The sequence below is a fragment of the Xenopus laevis genome, chromosome 2S (genome assembly GCF_017654675.1).
Source record: "Xenopus laevis strain J_2021 chromosome 2S, Xenopus_laevis_v10.1, whole genome shotgun sequence".
NCBI classification, from domain to species: domain Eukaryota; kingdom Metazoa; phylum Chordata; class Amphibia; order Anura; family Pipidae; genus Xenopus; species Xenopus laevis.
Window position 1 is genome coordinate 159,708,733 of NC_054374.1, and position 17,784 is coordinate 159,726,516.

Consider the following 17,784-nt stretch of genomic DNA (forward strand, 5'->3'; position numbering starts at 1 on the left):
TTCGCCACCATCCCAGTGTAATTACAGCCATTGCTGGAAATCTGACACAACTGAGTCCAGGAAGGTGAGTAGGAGTGGGCCAGCATAGGGACATAAAAAAAATGTCCTAAATCTAAAAGCCAATACTCGCTACCACTCAGAGTCCCCGCGATTCCTTGAAAGAAAGCAACCGTGCGCAATAACATGCAACGCCCATGACATCACCGGCCTGCACATTCCATAAAGCAGAAAGTTGTAGTTTTACGACGCTCCCCTGACTTGTTACTTTTTATTTCCCTCTCATTTTGTCCATGTCATTAATCCTTCAGTTTTCTTCTACTGAAATTATTAGTAATTCCCAGACGTTTTCCTTGAATTTCCTGATTCATAAAAGTCCTGATCTCGCCTGGCTGAGAAATGGAAGCTGTATAATAATACCTGGCAACAGATTTGAGAGCCGGGGGGGGGTTGGGTTGTTGAAGAAAATAAATCTGAAAGACCCCATTAAGTTTGGTACTGGTGCTGACTAATAACTGTAAGACAAATGGCAGTGCTAATAGGAGTGCAGGGTTACAAGCAGTGGTAACTTCCATCTTGTAGGACCGGGTCCCATACTACTAAGTTATAAGGGCCCTTCTGCCTCAATTATTAGCTCAGCCGTCACCTGGGCAGTGGGCATTGCCAGTAAAATGGGGTGCCAATAAAATATTCCCTGTTTATGAGTGGTCACACCCTTGACCTGACCCAGACATGGACATTATAGGGGACATTTATGACCACAAGTAAAATGGGCAAATTAAATTTGGTCTAGAGGTGGTAGTAGCAGGGTTCCCCTGGGTAAATTGCCCTTTATATCCCTGCCCCATGATCTGCCCATACCCCACCTATTGCTCCCCACAAACCCCAGCCACTACGCAACCAGCCAACTGCACTGTCCTTTATCTTAAGCTTCCCATATATTAAAATATCTGCTCTTTTGGCATCCAAAATGTTTCCCCTGATGCCTCTCCAATATGATCAACAAGCTTTAACATAAGAGAGAGGCCAGGGTGTGTTGGGGACAGGGCCGGAACTAGAGGCACCTGCCTAGGGCGCAACGTTGTCGGGGCGCTGGGCAGGTACTTGTTCAAGATTCTTATGCCTACCACTAGTCCGGATTCGCTCCCCTCTGCAGCACTCGCCTACCCCCCTCTGTCGCTTGCCCCTCCCCTCCGTCCCTCCCTCCCCTCTGTCTAGGGATGCACGAATCCAGGATTCGGCCTTTTTCAGCAGGATTCGCTTTCGGATGAATCCTTCTGTCTGGCCGAACCGAATGCTAATTTGCATATGCAAATTAGGGGTGGGAGGGAAAATAGCGTGACTTTTTGTCACAAAACAAGGAAGTAAAACATTTTTCCCCCTTCCCACCCCTAATTTGCATATGCAAATTAGGATTCGGTTCGGTATCTGGTTGAATCTTTCGCGAAAGGATTCGGGGGTTTGGCCGAATCCAAAATACTGGATTTGGTGCATCCCTACATCTGTCCCTCCCCCTGTCCCACCCCCTTCATTGCCCTTTCCTATGTTATGGTAAGTGCGGAGGCACACACCATATATATATAATAGCCTTCATTTAATCAGGTAGGTAACCCAACAACACATGAACAAGGCAAGAATAATCACACATAATTTCCACATTTTTAAAGAACCCAAAATGTTTGTTTGCCCCACAAAAAGGTCAGAAGCAGTAGACAGGAGACCCAACCTTAGGGTAGAACTACATGGGCGATTTAGGTCCGATCCGACGCCACGCTATAAAATGCTGGCGTCATGTCGGATGCGCCGGAAATAAGATAAGTGATGTCGGATGAAGTTGCAGCATGCAACCAAAATTTCCAGCGCATCCGACTTGACGCCAGCATTTGTGGCGTGGCGTCGGATCGGACCTAAATCATGTCGGATGAAGGCTGCAACACAATCCAACATTGCTAATGCTTACCTTATTCTCCGTCGAATCCAATTTGACGCTTGCATTTTGGCGCAGCGCATCTGATCCGCCCGAAACTCACCAAAGTCGCCCATGTAGTTCTACCGTTAAGATTTTGGGTCAACTGTGATTTGCTGTGCTGGTCAATTCTAAAATAATCTAAAACTTCCCTTATTGGCTACTGGCAACATTTTAGAGCTCACTCATTTCTAACTAACCCCTGTTAGTTCTCAGCTATACCCCTAAACCAGAGTAAAGCCTGCATATTTAGGGGTCCTTGAATCTTCACAGTTGGGAGACATGCAGATTCTATGTAAGTAAAAGGGGGGAATTTACTCAAGTGTGATAAACTTTGTCATATTGTCCCCTGAAAGTGGCTGGCCCCAGTGGAAACACAACTATTTACTGGTGAAAACATCAAAAACTCCTAGTTTCTGGCTTTACCTGAGTTTTAGAGTCACGCTACGAGGGGCGGAAGAGATAAGACCGAAGAAGTTCATACAATGAAAGCAGAGATCTTTTAGGGTAGGGACACACTGGACGATTTGTCGCCAACGTTTTTTAAAAGCAAATTGCGGCGACATATCGCTCGTTTTGTCTCTGAACAAAAACGAACGAAAGACGCCAGCTCCTGTGCCCACAGCGCGTTTGTGAATCGCCTGTAGCTCCAAAACACACTGAGACCCTTTTCCGAGCGATTTATCAGAAATAGCATGTACTTAGAAAAGCACTGAAATCTCCTAGACACGCACACACATACAGATAAGTAGCAGCAATTGTATTCAAATTACAATGCGAACGCAATGACGCAAAAACGTAAAGACGCCAGGTTACAGCGGGAAGCACAAACCGTTTCCGTTTGGGTGGAGCACGTACCGCACAGAGTAATGGGATACAAATCGCTCTGTGCCAATAGTCGCTGTGAATCGTCTGTTCAAAAAAGACGATCGTCTTGTCGCCGCGATTTACTTTTTTAAAACGTTGGCGACAAATCGTCCAGTGTGTCCTAAGGGCTGGGACACACTGGGTGATTTGGGGAGAATTAGTCGCCTGGCAACTAATCGCAGTGACTTTTCTCCCCGAATGCCTCCCCTCGCTCTGCGCCTGGATAAAATGAAAAGTCGCCGGCGCTAATCACACACGCCGATTCGTTTTCCGAAGTCGCCCGAAGTTGCCTGACGAGGAAACTTCGGGCGACTTCGGAAAACGAATCGCCGCGTTTGATTAGCGCAGGCGATTTTTCATTTTAGCCAGGCGCAGAGCGAGGGGAGGCATTCGGGGAAGATTGGTCGTGGAAAGTCGCAGCGATTAGTCGCCAGGCGACTAAATCTCCCCAAATCGCCCAGTGTGTCCTAGCCCTTACCCTTAGCCAGGAAATGAGTGAAATAAACTCTGTATCCAATAGAAAAAAAATCTGTAATTGGGTTAAACAAAGTCCCGTTGGTGTGATGCCCCTTTATGATTATAATCCTCCCTTTGTGGCTGAAAAGAAAAACCGTACCCGAGGCCCTGCCAACCTGGCTCATGTAACTGCCTCTTGGCACAATCTCTACAGGCTCCGTTGCCAAAACCTCAGCCACAATATTGTAATCCGTGTATAAACAGTAAGATAAGATAATATCACCAAGGCAAGGATCTTGATGTTCTGGGTAAGTGCTTAAGGGCTCCTATTATAGAGACGGATAAGATGGCATTACAAGCTGCAAGGAAAGAGGCCAAAGCTGTGGTTACCAGGGGGAAGTTCCACTTTCAGTAGATAATAGAACTGATCTGAATATGAATAGGAGAGGCCTGAATAGAAAGAGGAGTAATAAAAAGTAGCAATAACAATACATTTGTAGCCTTACAGAACATTTGTTTTTTAGATGGGGTCAGTGACCCCCATTTGAAAGCTGGAAAGAGTCACAAGAGGAAAAGCAAATCATTAAAAAAAACGGTTAAAGGGCATGTAAAGGCAAACAAATAAAATCAGATTTTTACTTTCTTTAATGAAAAAGAAACCTATCTCCAATATACTTTAATTAAAAAATGTGTACTGTTTTTATAAGAAACCTGATTGTATGCAGTGAAATTCTCCCTTCATTTACTGCTGTGGATAGGAATTGTCAGACGGTAATGATAGATAGACGGGAGCCTTAACAACCACGGGTAGTGTCTGAATAAATCTTTATTGCCAAGCATCTTTAAAAATTTAAGTAACTTGTATGCTGTAATTGTCAGACGGTCCCTAACTGCTCTGCAGGGAAACAATCATACTTATGAACAGCAGGGGGAGCCCCCGCCTTACTTCCCAGCCATGCAGAACTCAAGCAGCTTTGTTTGTTTTCCTGTTTTGATAATTTATGACGATCCCTAAGCAGCCCAGACCACACTGAGCATGTGCACAGTCTTAGTCTTGCAAAGATGTTTAACAAAGTTACAAGATGGTGACCCCCTGTGGGGGGGTCACCATCTTGTAACTTTGTTAAACATCTTTGCAACTTTGAAAGCATAAATCATTTGTTTTATTAGACTTCTGGTGCAGTAAGTTCATGTTTATGTTTAGTATCCAACATAAAGCATTTCTAGCCTTATTCTACTTTAGACTTTACTTCCCCTTTAAAAAATATATAATTAAGACTAATTGAAATGTTAGAATTGGACGGTCTATAACATACTAAAAGTTAACCATCCCTTTAACAAATGTACTGTATATAAAATAATGGTATCTCCCAGACTGAATGTGGTCTTGGATACACAGTGAAGTACAAACACTAATCACATATAATAAATAATAATTCTTACCTCTCCGTGTCTTATTGGCTTAATATATCCCCTGGTCACGCCCATTCGAAACAATGCCTCTGTGGCCTGTAGGGAAAAGGTGGAGTTGTTAGATAAAAAAAATGCCATAAAAATAATATTGTGCAAAGAAAATGCAGAATAAGGGCAGGCAGAATTTATCGTTTTTATTTCCTCTTAATTGTGGAACGGCTTTCTAAGTGGCACATGCATGCATACTGTACCCATGCTTTTCATGGATATAAACTGATTTATTTAGTATGTATGTTATAATTTATACAGGTATGGGACCTGTTATTCAGAATGCTCAGGACCTGGGGTATTCAGATATTTCTGTTATTTGGATCTTCATACTTTAAGGGGGTTATTTATCAAAATCTGAAAATATCTCATTCATTTCTGAAATGTACTCTAAATCTGCATGGGTTATTTCCCCTGAAAATTTCATGTGCAGGAAAAAACTCCAAAAAATCGTGAAAAATTCCGATCATACAAATTTTTAATTTTTTTTTTTTGCCTGAAAACCACAAAATCTTCAGACTTTTGCATGAAACCCAGCGCAGATTAGGATATCTTAGGGACTCCCATTGACTTATATACAACCTCAGCAGGTCTGAGATTCCGGATTTTCGGATTCAGACTTTTTCCATCCTCAGGATATAACGAATCCCAAAAAAATGGGAGTTTTTTTTTCCCACTACAAATTCAGTCAATAAGTCAATAAGACTCACATTTTTCATATTTTTGGCATTCAGACTTTAAAAATGTGGATTATTTGGATAAAATGGAGTCTATGGGAGACAGCCTTCCCGTAATTAGGAGCTCTCTGGATAACGGATTTCAGGATAACGGATACCATACCTGTTGCGCTTGTTATGATATATTCATCAGCACTATACAGTAAAGGGCAGATTTATCAAGGGTCGAATTTCGAAGTAATGAGCGTTTTTTTTTTAACCCCTTAAATTCGAAATTCTTTCATTTATTAAAAAATCTAAGTTTTTTTTTGTGGGAGGCTGTATTTGATCATTCAAATCGAAGTAAGATCGAATTCAAAGTATTTAAAAAAAAACAAAAAAAAAAAAACTTAGATTTTTCAAAGTTCACCAATTGACTCCATATGGGTTCTAGGAGGTCCCCCATAGGCTTAAACAGCAATTTGGCAGGTTTTAGATGGTGAGTAGTCAAAGTCAAATTTTTAAAGAGACAGTATATGATAAATTTTGATTAAATTCAAATTTTTTTACTTCGAATTTTCACTTTTACCCTTGATAAATCTGCCCCTAATTACAGTATACCTCATTCCCATCAGCTCCTGCCACCGTGGAGCTTATACTCTAAAGTGCCTAACCCAGTCACAGACACGAGGGTCAGTGTTTTTGGGAATCAGTTTAGCTGCCTGTAAGTTTTTGCAGTGATGGAAAACCAGAGGAAACCCATGAAAGAAAAAGGGGAAGATTTTAAATAACAAGGTCTGGGATTTGAATCAGGAAAAAGTCCTAATTATCTTCACTATTCCTCTCTCAACATCTGTTTCTCTTCATTCTGTCTTCATGCAGCAGTTGGGTGTCAGATGAATGATCCAATATATCTTATAGGGGGGCTCCTTTAACCTAGAAGATAGACGAGAGCTCACTCTATTAAAATCACCAAAAATCCTGTCTCTCTACATGCAGAATTTGTGCAAAAGGCAGTTATTTTGTTAGATTTTGTTTGTACTGGAATCAGTTATTTGAGTGAGCTCTAATACATCTGCTAGGAAAGGAGCCCCCTATAAGATATATTGGATCTAACTGTCAATGAATATCTGACACCCAACTGCTGCATGAAGAGAGAATGAAGAGAAACAGATGCTGAGAGAGGAATAGTGAACATAAACTTGATTATTTCAGAAATAATGCGAATTTTTAATTGGTTGTATTTATTGTATTTGTAAAGTTTTTTACTTCAGTATAAGGAAGCTTATATTAAATGTTAATTTTCGAAATAGTTCCCCTTTAAGATTCTTATCTGCTCCACCTTGTCTAGCACCTTCCTATCCTCCCCTTGGGCTCCAACTGTCAACTGCATCAAAGAGCCACCTCCATCCCTATCCATAAGGGTTTCCCCTGTTAAAGTGCCCTTAGAAAAAGCAATTCCATATGCCAATTTCTTTGTCCACATTATTAAAGCACTTTAGATTTGTGTCTCTGTTCTTGTGGAACCTCTCAAAGATATTTGCCTTCAATTAATACTGCTGCAACTGAAAGCAACTAAACTACGTCTGGGGAAGCAAACCGTAAGAGAGACGACTCCCCTTGGAAAAAGAGAGAGTGCAGAGTTATTTGGTGTTGTCCCTTTGTTATAGGTAGCCAGGTCACTGATCCACCATCTACATTGCCATTAGCACCATACCAACCCCCCAATGAATGGGACGAGCGCCCCTTCCATTAGATTCCATGTTGGGATGTAATTCTTCTATATAGCCTCTCAAAACAAATTGGGGTGTGAGAGTCCCATGCAACCTTTTATGTATATGAGAATTAGACCCTTTCATCAACTCTTCCCACCAACGTTTTAAGGATGTTTCACTCAAACAGAGTCCTCTGTCAATCTGGCTAAGCTCTCTTTGTGCCTATTGAAAGTCACTGGGCTGTGTAACCTTCTCTTCACCTTGACGAGCGAGAGATCTCTTTTAATTCACTATCCACCAGATGTCAGATCCATTCAGATAGAAGGCAAATTCACGGCCCTTGTAAATCTGGCCCCATACTTGGCTTGAGAGGAACCCCCGCTCTTCATGTGTGGAGTATCAGTAAGGAGATTAGCGCTACAAGTGGAGCTGCACAATGGCACGGATGGAGGACAAGACTGAAGGAGGCCACCTGGAGCTATTCACTAATTGACAATGTTAAGCTCCAACGTGATGGCTTCTTTGGAGTCCCAGAAATAAGCCGGAGTGTATTAAGTAGCTTCATTTGTAGGTTTATATTATCGGAAATAGAACAGACTTCTGTGTGTTAAACAGGCATAGCTGAACACACACAATTACATAGACACAAGCATCAACTTATATAAAATTTGTACTTGTCCCTCGAAAATAATGTTTAGTAAAATAGAAAAGGGCACAGCTGACCCCTAAGTGGACATTTACAATCGCAAGGGCAGTGCAATTCTTTGAGAGAAATCACCATAATTTTTTCCCCAAAAAAATGCAGTGTTTTCCCAGAATTGCAGTATTTTTTGCATTTGAAAGGGGGAAAATGCATCAAAATGAACACTATTGCACTTGCACTTCAGAGTAATTTGGAAGTAATTGTGCTGAATGTTTTTCAAGTCTTGATTGGCGTCATTTCCAGTATTCATAGAAAGAGTGGCTTGTGCCCAATACTTTGAGCCTATTGACGCAGGACGTAACCCTGGGGCTACTGCATGATTTGGAGGTATCGGAAGTCCCAGGGTTTCCCTGTGTCAAGCATCGCTCCATTGGGACTGAAAGGAGCAAAACTCACCCATATGGAAGTGCAAGGACAATCGGGGCTGCCTACCCCCCCACCCAGCGCATGTGCCCAACCGCGACAAAAGAGAGAGCAATGGAGGGGAGATTGACAGAGGGGAGGGTGACAGGAGAGCGAAGAAGGGGAGAGTGAAAGGAGGGAGGGAAGAAGGCGTGAGTGAAGGAGGGGAGGGTGAAAGGAGGGAGGAGAGATCGATGGAGGGGAGGGTGAAAGGAGAGCGAAGAAGGGGAGGGTGACAGGAGGGAGGGGAGAGCGACAGAGGGGAGGGAAGAAGGCGTGAGTGAAGGAGGGGGGGTGAAAGGAGGGAGGGGAGAGTGACGGAGGGGAGGGTGACAGGAGGAAGGGGAGAGCGTTGGAGGGGAGGGTGACAGAAGTGGAGGGAGGGGTGAGCGATGGAGGGGATGGAAGGGTGAGCGACGGAGGGGAGGGCAGAAGGGTTACATAATCTTATGCAATATTGTCTATATTTTACTCCTTTTAAAGTTTTACAAAACGTGTTTCTGTCCCCGCCCACGTTTGATGATGTCACTTCCGGTTTGCAGCACCATTACTTCCTGTTTGATGGTGGTCGGCAAGTTGCAAGTCAGGTTGCGGGTTGCGGGTCTGGATTTTGGTTCCGCGCAGGACTCAACTTCCTATACTTTTCAGATGCTTCATTTATTTTTCAACGCATTTCCAGTCTTGGGGACAGCACAGTGATTAGTTTAAGGCATTTAACGCTTTGGTTGGCCAGTAAGAGGTTAAGCAGAGACTATTAAATTGAATCACTCAGTCTTCAGTGGATACAGGAGGGATTGAGGCTGAAGGATAAGTTGGTAGCTCAGGTGGAGGGCACATTTGGTGCAGTTCCCAGAACGGGAAAAGCCATTTGCTTTTATGATCATTAAATAAAATCATTAGTGATACATTCGGGGCTTCAGCCAAAATGCCCGAGTCCAAGCCAGGAAGGAATTACTTTCCCATCGGAGGTTAATTTGGCAGTGGGCCTGCTGGGGAGGTTTTGTTTCCTCTGGATCAGCAGAGAAGGATTTGAAGAGGTGGAACTTGTGCCTGTTTCCTCCGCAATAACACAAACTTTGTAACTAATTAATATTAAGTAAATGTTACATCCTAGCCTACTTGTATTCTGTGCCTAGTAAGTGTGTTTAACATTGCCCTTTAATTGTAAGGTTGTAAGAGCGACACTGAAAGTGCAAGGATGTAAGGATAGTGACTTATGACCCCCTAGACTCTTGTCAGGCACATCCTAAATAATAATAATCAAAGAAGGGGTGCGCTGCCCTTTGGGCATGAAGCTCTGCCAAGCACAGGCAAGAAAGGTACCATGAAATACCAAGAAAGGTAGAAGAGAAAATTCAGTATATCAGACTTTGTAAAACTACAACTGAGGAACATGGATGTGATTGATCCCATAAATGTCTACCCCAAATTCCTAAATTCAATCTTCCCTTTCTCTTTCCTCTGTGCCTCTCAATGGCTGACTCCTTAATTTGCTTTCTTTATCTGAATCTTCCATGATTGTCACCAATCAAATCAACCTGGCCATCAGCTTAAGGGGAGAAACCTCTTGTAATATCGTACAAAACACATATTCGGTGCATTTGGTGGAAGATAAGCATTGTGTATCAGCAGAGGACTTGGATACTGGTTGGCTTTTCAACCGAGCTGGCCGGAAAATTTTGATTGGGAGCCTTTGAAGGCACCCAAACATTGCCCCATTGTTATCGTCAGATACAGGAAGAATTATATTGTCTCTATATGTATATTGACAATTCTACTCTACACGTGTGTATTGAAATGAACGATCTTTCTTGGAAAGATCTTTTCCAGGGAAGATCGTAATTGTAACGTCCTTTACTCTCCATCCTCCTTTTCCAAAAAGTCCATGAGACCATCCTGTTGACAACCCAGACATATTCTAACCAGTATGGCTTTGTACAAGGATGACAACACACCTGGAGGCTTTAGAGAAATATCTAAGCACTTTTGAAGAGCCTATCTTTATAGAGAGTGGAATGAACAATGGTGCATGTCTATAGCACTATTCATCAAGACAGTTCTCGAACACTGAAGGGCCACCACATAACTTGAGTATGGTAGAGGGGCATGTATTCAAGAGTATTTCTAGCCCTCTCTGGCTGGCCACATCCTTAAAATAATAAGACTTTCTCTCTTGGGCTTCTCCCCATTTCCCATTATGACACATGCACCAGGGTTGTTCACCTTTAAATTAAGTTTTAGTATTATGTAGAGAGTGATATTCTGAGACAATTTGCAATGGATCTCCATTTTTTATTATTTGTGGTTATTGCATTATTTAGGCTTTTGTCCAGCTGGCTCTCCAGCTTGGAATTTCATCAGCTATCTGGCTCTTAGGGTCCAAATTATTCCAGCAGTCAGGCAGAGGATTCAGTGAGAGACTGGAATAAGAAAAGTTCAGGGACAAAAAAGAATAATAAAAAATTGGAAGCATTTTGTAGCCTTAAAAAGCAATAGCTTATGGGCTGCCATGGTCAGTCGACCCCATTTGAGCATTGGAAAGAGTCAAAAGAAGAAAAAGGCAAATAATAAAACTATTAAAAATAAAAAATAAATTTAGACCAATTTAAAAGTTGCTAAAAATTGGCCATTGTATAACATACGAAGACTTTACTTGAAGGCGCACTATGCTTTAATAAAGACTACAGGGGCCATGTGTGAACATACAAGCGTGCGGGGTTGCTCCAAAATAGATCCATTCAAAGGTTCATATTGACGTGATTCATTAAATGGATTCTATTGTGATTTTTATGATGTTGTTTTTATTTCTAAATGACACTGTTTACTCTGCAAATAAGTCACTCTACAATATAACATTTCATTCCTGAACCAGCAAGTGTATTTTTTTTAGTTGTAATATTGGTGTGTAGGTGCATCTCAGATCATTTTGCCTGGTCATGTGCTTTCAGAAAGAGCCAGCACTTTAGGATGGAACTGCTTTCTGGCAGGCTGTTGTTTCTCCTACTCAATGTAAATGAATGTGTCTCAGTGGGACCTGGATTTTACTATTGAGTGTTCTTCTTAGATCTACCAGGCAGCTGTTATCTTGTGTTAGGGAGCTGTTATCTGGTTACCTTCCCATTGTTCTGTTGTTAGGCTGCTGGTATCACTCCAACTTGAAGTACAGCAGTAAAGAGTTTATCAGAGCAAAAGTCACATGACTGGGGGCACCTTGGAAACTGACAATATGTCAGATTTCAAAATTAAATATGAATACATCTGTTTGCCCTTTTGAGAAACGGATTTCAGTACAGAATTCTGCTGAAGCAGCACTATTAACTGATGCGTTATGCAAAAAACACGTTTTCCCATGACAGTATCCCTTTAAGTCAATAGATCATTAGCCCGTAGGGTTAGTGATCAGAGATGGCCACTGCTCGACTGGTCATATGTGTCAACGATCTTCTATTAGAAGTACTGAATCATGAGCAGAATTCCAGAGTACATATTGTTTATTGTGATTAAGGATGCGACAAATCCACTATTTAGGATTTAGCCGAATACCCGAATCCTTCTTAAAAATAATACTGAACTGAATCGGAATCCTAATTTGCATATGCAAATTTCAGGCAGGAAAGGAAAAAGTGGGGGAAAAAAGTCCTACTTCCTTTTGCTTAGGCTACTGGGGGGAAAGGGAGGGGGTTGATATTACTCCAACTTGCAGTACAGCAGTAAAGAGTGAGTTTATCAGAGCACAATTCACATGACTGGGGGCAACTGGGAAACTGACACTATGTCTAGGACCATGTCAGATTTCGAATTTAAATATAAAAACATCTGTTTGCTCTTTTGAGAAACAGATTTCAGTGCAGATTTCTGCGGGAGCAGCACTATTAACTGATGCATTTTGGAAAAAAAAAATTTTCCCATGACAGTATCCCGTTAAGCATTGATGTCCAAACACACTCCAGCACTTTCACATTGTTGTGTTCTCTTCTAATGAAGGCTGGACAACTGGACAACTGCACCTACTGGCAGTGTCGGACTGGGATACCAGGGGCCCACTACAGACCTTAGGCTGAGGGCCCACTTTCCAAACTATTATACCTCCTCTCTTCACTCAATCTCTTTATTCTCCTAGTCTCTACATAATATACTCTATTCTTCCATTATTAAGCCTCTTTTTCTTATAAATAAATAGGGAATGACCATGAAATTGGCTAAATTGTCAGAAGCAAGAGGCCCACATACACCTGGGCCCACTGGGGGGCAAATTCACTAAGCGCCGAAGCGCCGAACGCTAGCGTTACTTCGCTAGCGTTTGGCATTTTCGTTACTGCGCAAATTCACTAACGAACGCTGGCGTAGATTCGCTAGTGTTACTTTGCACCCTTACGCCTGGCGAATTATCGCTACGGATGTAACTACGCAAATTCACTAACGCGCGCAGTGTACTGAACGCTACCTTTTACGCTAGACTTCCTTCGCCACCTCAGACCAGGCGAAGCGCAATAGAGTAGATAGGGATTGCTTCAAAAAAGTCAAAATTTTTTCTAAGTCCCAAAAAACACTGGCGTTTTCTACATTATGGGTGATAGGCTGAAAAAGATCGCAAATTTTTTTGGGGCTCCCCTCCTCCCCCCCTACATTTCCTGACTCATGGCAACTTAACTATACAGTGGGCACATGTGTAGGGCAAAATAAAAATTTTATTTGATGTTTTGAAGGTTTTCTAGGCATTTGTAGTGCTGATACGTGTTCCTCCATTGAAATTTGAATTTGGCGCCGTATGCAAATTAACCATCGGTAGCGTAAATTCGCTTCGCTTAGCGAATCAACGCTATCGCAACTTCGCAACCTTACGCTACCCCTGAGTGCAACTTCGGATTTTAGTGAATTTGTGAAGTGATGGCGAAACTACTCCTGGCGAAGTGTGGTGAAGTGCGGCGAAGTTACGCCTGGCGCAACTACGAATCTTAGTGAATTTGCCCCCAGGAGTTTTCCTGGTATCCCTTGGGCCAGTCCAACACTTCCTACTGGGCACTGTGAATGTGGTGGTATCTCCAGGGTTCCCACAGCAGGTCGAGCTAAAAAACACACCAGACTTGTGCCCGGCGAATTGGACGCATACGCCATTCCAGGTAATGCAACCGACTCACTGTGAAAATCCTAGAAACCAGCTATTAGTAAGTAGTGACGAATTAAAAGGAAACTCTTGCCAAGAGCCTATTTTGCTTCCAGCACATTGTTCAGGCTGATTTATGATGTGCTACCGCTATACATAACAGCACTCAGTAGCTCCAATTAAATGCAAGCTTCCAAGGAGTGTCATAATAAAAATACAATAAAAAACAAACTGGACACATGAAACTAATTATCAATTATTTATTAACAAACTGCACACCGGTCTCAAAGGTTCGGGGGAGCCAGGCAGGCTTCTTCCACAGCCCAAGGAAAGAAAAGAAATCCGTCTCCACAATGTTGCTCCAGATATGAGTCTTCCATTATTCATAGTTACCACGAGTGCTGGGCGACTAAATCTCCCCGAATCTTCCCGTGTGTCTCTGCCCTAAAGCTGTGAGTCTAACTTCTCCCAAGGGACCTGTTATCTTATATTGTTACAATTACTTATTTGCTTATCTCAAAATTGTTACAAAAGCATCTGAACCTCCTGGCAGTTCTGTGCTCTCTGCCAAAAGCCAATTAAGTTAGAAACATTGTCTCTTTTTTTAGCTGTTCAGTGCAGAGAAAATCGTGACTTTCCAGTACAAATACGGATCTGCGGGTTGAGCTGTCAAAAGCGGGGCTGTCTGCTGAAAACGGGACAGTCCCGCTGAAAACAGGACAGTTGGGAGGTATGAGTATATCAGTATAATTTCTGTTTCCCACTGCTGGGGTTATGTGCCACCCCAATTGTCTCTGTATTTTTGAGTTTTCATCCCATAGCTAAACATACTGTTAAATTGACACACTCTCACTGAGAACATTAGATTGTAAGCTCCTTTTGCCCAGGGACTGGTGTGAATGACAACAGTCTCTGCAAATTATTTTCCTACCAACTCAACATCTACCTCTGACGTAAGGCAACATAAACTCCTGTTGTATTCCTGCGGTGTTGCCAGTTGGTTTAGGCAGATTGTAACCATTTTAATATTCTGATTGGCAACAGGTTTGCCCATTTCAAAGCTGGTTCCACAGAGAACAAAAATAAGCTGCAGTAGGCAAAAAAAACCACTTAAATGCCATTATAAAAGATGTTAAAACCAATTGGGAAAAGTCTACAGAAAGGGCCAACCACGGGGCAACTTTGTGCAGATAACTTTACTCCAACTATAGATACCAGGGGGGAAATTAGTCTTTGCTAGCGAAAATTCGCCAGAAATCCAACCCGCAGGGGCATTGCTAATTCACCAACAGACATAGAAGACAATTGGCTCGCAAAATAGCACATTGCTAACAAAGTTTCGCTCGTTTTCGCCAGACGATTTTCGCTCAGATGAACGATGGTTACACCGCAAATTCACAGCAGCCATTCAAGCACAGGATACACAGTAGATAACAGATAAGTACTACTATAGTTTATCTAAACAAGCTGCTGTGTAGCCATGGGGGCAGCCATTCAAGCACAGGATACACAGTAGATAACAGATAAGTACTACTATAGTTTATCTAAACAAGCTGCTGTGTAGCCATGGGGGCAGCCATTCAAGCACAGGATACACAGTAGATAACAGATAAGTACTACTATAGTTTATATAAACAAGCTGCTGTGTAGCCATGGGGGCAGCCATTCAAGCACAGGATACACAGTAGATAACAGGTAAGTACTACTATAGTTTATATAAACAAGCTGCTGTCAGTAGCGCAACTAGAGGGGGGCAGGCCTTGGCGCGCGACGTGTAGCCGGGTCCCCGCCCCCCTCCGTATAGCCGCAATTAGTAAAAAAACTCAGTGGCGTGCGATCTACCGGGGGCCCTGAGGGGGTGCGGGCCCTGGCTCCCCCGGTAGTTACGCCACTGGCTGCTGTATAGCCATGGGGGCAGCCATTCAAGCACAGGTTACAGTAGATAACAGATAAATACTACTATGGTTTATATAAACAAGCTGCTGTGTAGCCATAGGGGCAGCCATTCAAGCACAGGATACACAGTAGATAACAGATAAGTACTACTATGGTTTATATAAACAAGCTGCTGTGTAGCCATGGGGGCAGCCATTCAAGCACAGGATACACAGTAGATAACAGATAAGTACTACTATAGTTTACATAAACAAGCTGCTGTGTAGCCATGGGGCAGCCATTCAAGCACAGGATACACAGTAGATAACAGATAAGTACTACTATAGTTGATATAAAAAAGCTGCTGTGTAGCCATGGGGGCAGCCATTCAAGCACAGGATACACAGTAGATAACAGATAAGTACTACTATAGTTTATATAAACAAGCTGCTGTGTAGCCATGGGGGCAGCCATTCAAGCACAGGATACACAGTAGATAACAGATAAGTACTACTATAGTTTATATAAACAAGCTGCTGTGTAGCAATGGGGGCAGCCATTCAAGCACAGGATACACAGTAGATAACAGATAAGTGCTACTATAGTTTATATAAACAAGCTGCTGTGTAGCAATGGGCGGCCATCCCACCGGCAATTTACATTCTAGCCAGCAGGAATGCATTTAGGGGAGAAAAGTCGCTAGAAGAAGAGACAATTTGTCGCTCGGTGACTAATCTCCCCCAGTAGCCTCATGTGCCACTACCCTAAGTGGCCTTCAGGCTACATATCCATCTGCTGCTCCAGGCTCTCCCAGAGGGGATGGCACGCAGATTGCTTTGTGTTCTGAAGTTGCCTGAAGTTGCCTCACAAGGAAACTTTGGAAAGCCGAAGCGATCCAGGAGCCATGCCGTCTGCGATTTACACTATAGCCAGTGGGAAGGCATTTATGGGAGATTAGTCGCCAAAAGAAGAGGCGATTTGTCGTTGGGCGACTGATCTCCCCCAGTAGCCACATCTGTCACCTAAGATATGGAAGGGGAGTCTGTTTGTTCTCCTAGACCAAGATACATCTGAAACTCCAGTTTAAAGGTCCATCAGGGTGAGATATGGGAAAACCTATTTTCTGTTGTAGATATTATTGGCCATTTAGAATGACTGATTAAACCAATGCTCTCCTCTATGTGAAACCTTCTTATAAGCTAAGGGGGCCCTGACTAATGGAGACAACCAATGCATGGTGTAGGTGGACATAGTGAATAGTCTACATCTCATTTAACTTGTGCACCACAAATGGTCTTTGTACTTTCAGCTTTTACCCCTTTTCCCATGTGTTCCAATGAGATCAATGGATTAAACCCTCCAGCCTAGACCCTTTTAATTCTGGGTACATGGCACCCCTGTGACTTGGAGATTGGGAAGTGGATTATTGTGTTTCTGAGCGAGAGTTTTGATGTTGATGTTCTCAGTAAGAGCTTCTCGTCTCCTTGAGGATAATCTATTCTATTGTTTGTGAATAGTGGATTTCAATGAAATGTTCAACCTTTGATCTATGAAAGGTCCAGAAAGGGGCCGTGTATTACATTTATTAGTCTTCTGTTACTTGAAACAACCTGTTACTTACATCTGTCATCCAATGTTTTAGGACGGTTTAAACTGAGGAAAATTTGGAATGTTTTGCATTTATTGTTCCCCTTGCATTTTAAGTAGCAAATAGCGGAGACATGAAAATTCAGTGTGACGTCCCCTGTGATGTCCCTTCTTAATCTACACTACAAATTCAGCCTTTAATTCAGAGAAAACTTTGAGACAGGATCACCAATGGGGCTCAAAATAGTGACTAGTGGGGCCAGACTGTGGGTGAGATTACAGGTTAATAATCAGTTAGGGGGAGTTTGGGGTGAGTGCTTATTTGTACCCTGGGTACCCCTGGAACTATAGCAGGGTGACACCCCAATGTTTCTATATATCTGTAACCTTGTTATGAGCTAAGGGGGCCCAGTCTGAAGGTCAGTTAGGGGGAGATTTGGGGTGAGTGCTTATTTGTACCCTGGGTACCCCTGGAACTATAGCAGGGTGACTGTTACCCCAATGTTTCTATATATCTGTAACCTTGTTATGAGCTAAGGGGGCCCAGTCTGAAGGTCAGTTAGGGGGAGATTTGGGGTGAGTGTTTATTTGTACCCTGGGTACCCCTGGAACTATAGCAGGGTGACTGTTACCCCAATGTTTCTATATATCTGTAACCTTGTTATGAGCTTAGGGGTGCCTAGAATCAGATGGCTGTTACCCCAATATTTATATATATATATATATATGTTACTTTGTTATGAAGCCTGAAGGCCAGTTAGAGTGAGATTTGAGTGCTTATTTGCTGCTTTTGGCATCCCTTGATTATCATTCAGACTTGAATGTGTGGAGAGTACTATAAAGATGCAGCTTCCACCCAAATTATGACAAGATTTTAACAAGAAATATTTGATGCATTCTAGCCAAGTGCAGTAGACATAACTAAGCATTTGGCTGCAACAAGGCTGGAATTTTGGGGTAAAATGCTGCTTTTTTCAAGAAAGAATCTGGCAAAC

At 42.5% G+C, this 17,784-nt stretch overlaps 1 protein-coding gene across 2 annotated transcripts in view; it reads right to left on the bottom strand.

Annotated features, from left to right (window-relative positions):
* The window catches only part of tmem135.S (transmembrane protein 135 S homeolog), a 235,215-nt gene that overhangs the window by 104,618 nt on the left and 112,813 nt on the right, over nt 1–17,784 (bottom strand). For both annotated transcript variants that reach the window (XM_018250370.2, XM_018250369.2), the window contains exon 5: nt 4,730–4,795. In XM_018250370.2, the coding sequence (XP_018105859.1) occupies nt 4,730–4,795 (66 nt within the window). The remainder of the gene's footprint in view (nt 1–4,729; nt 4,796–17,784) is intronic.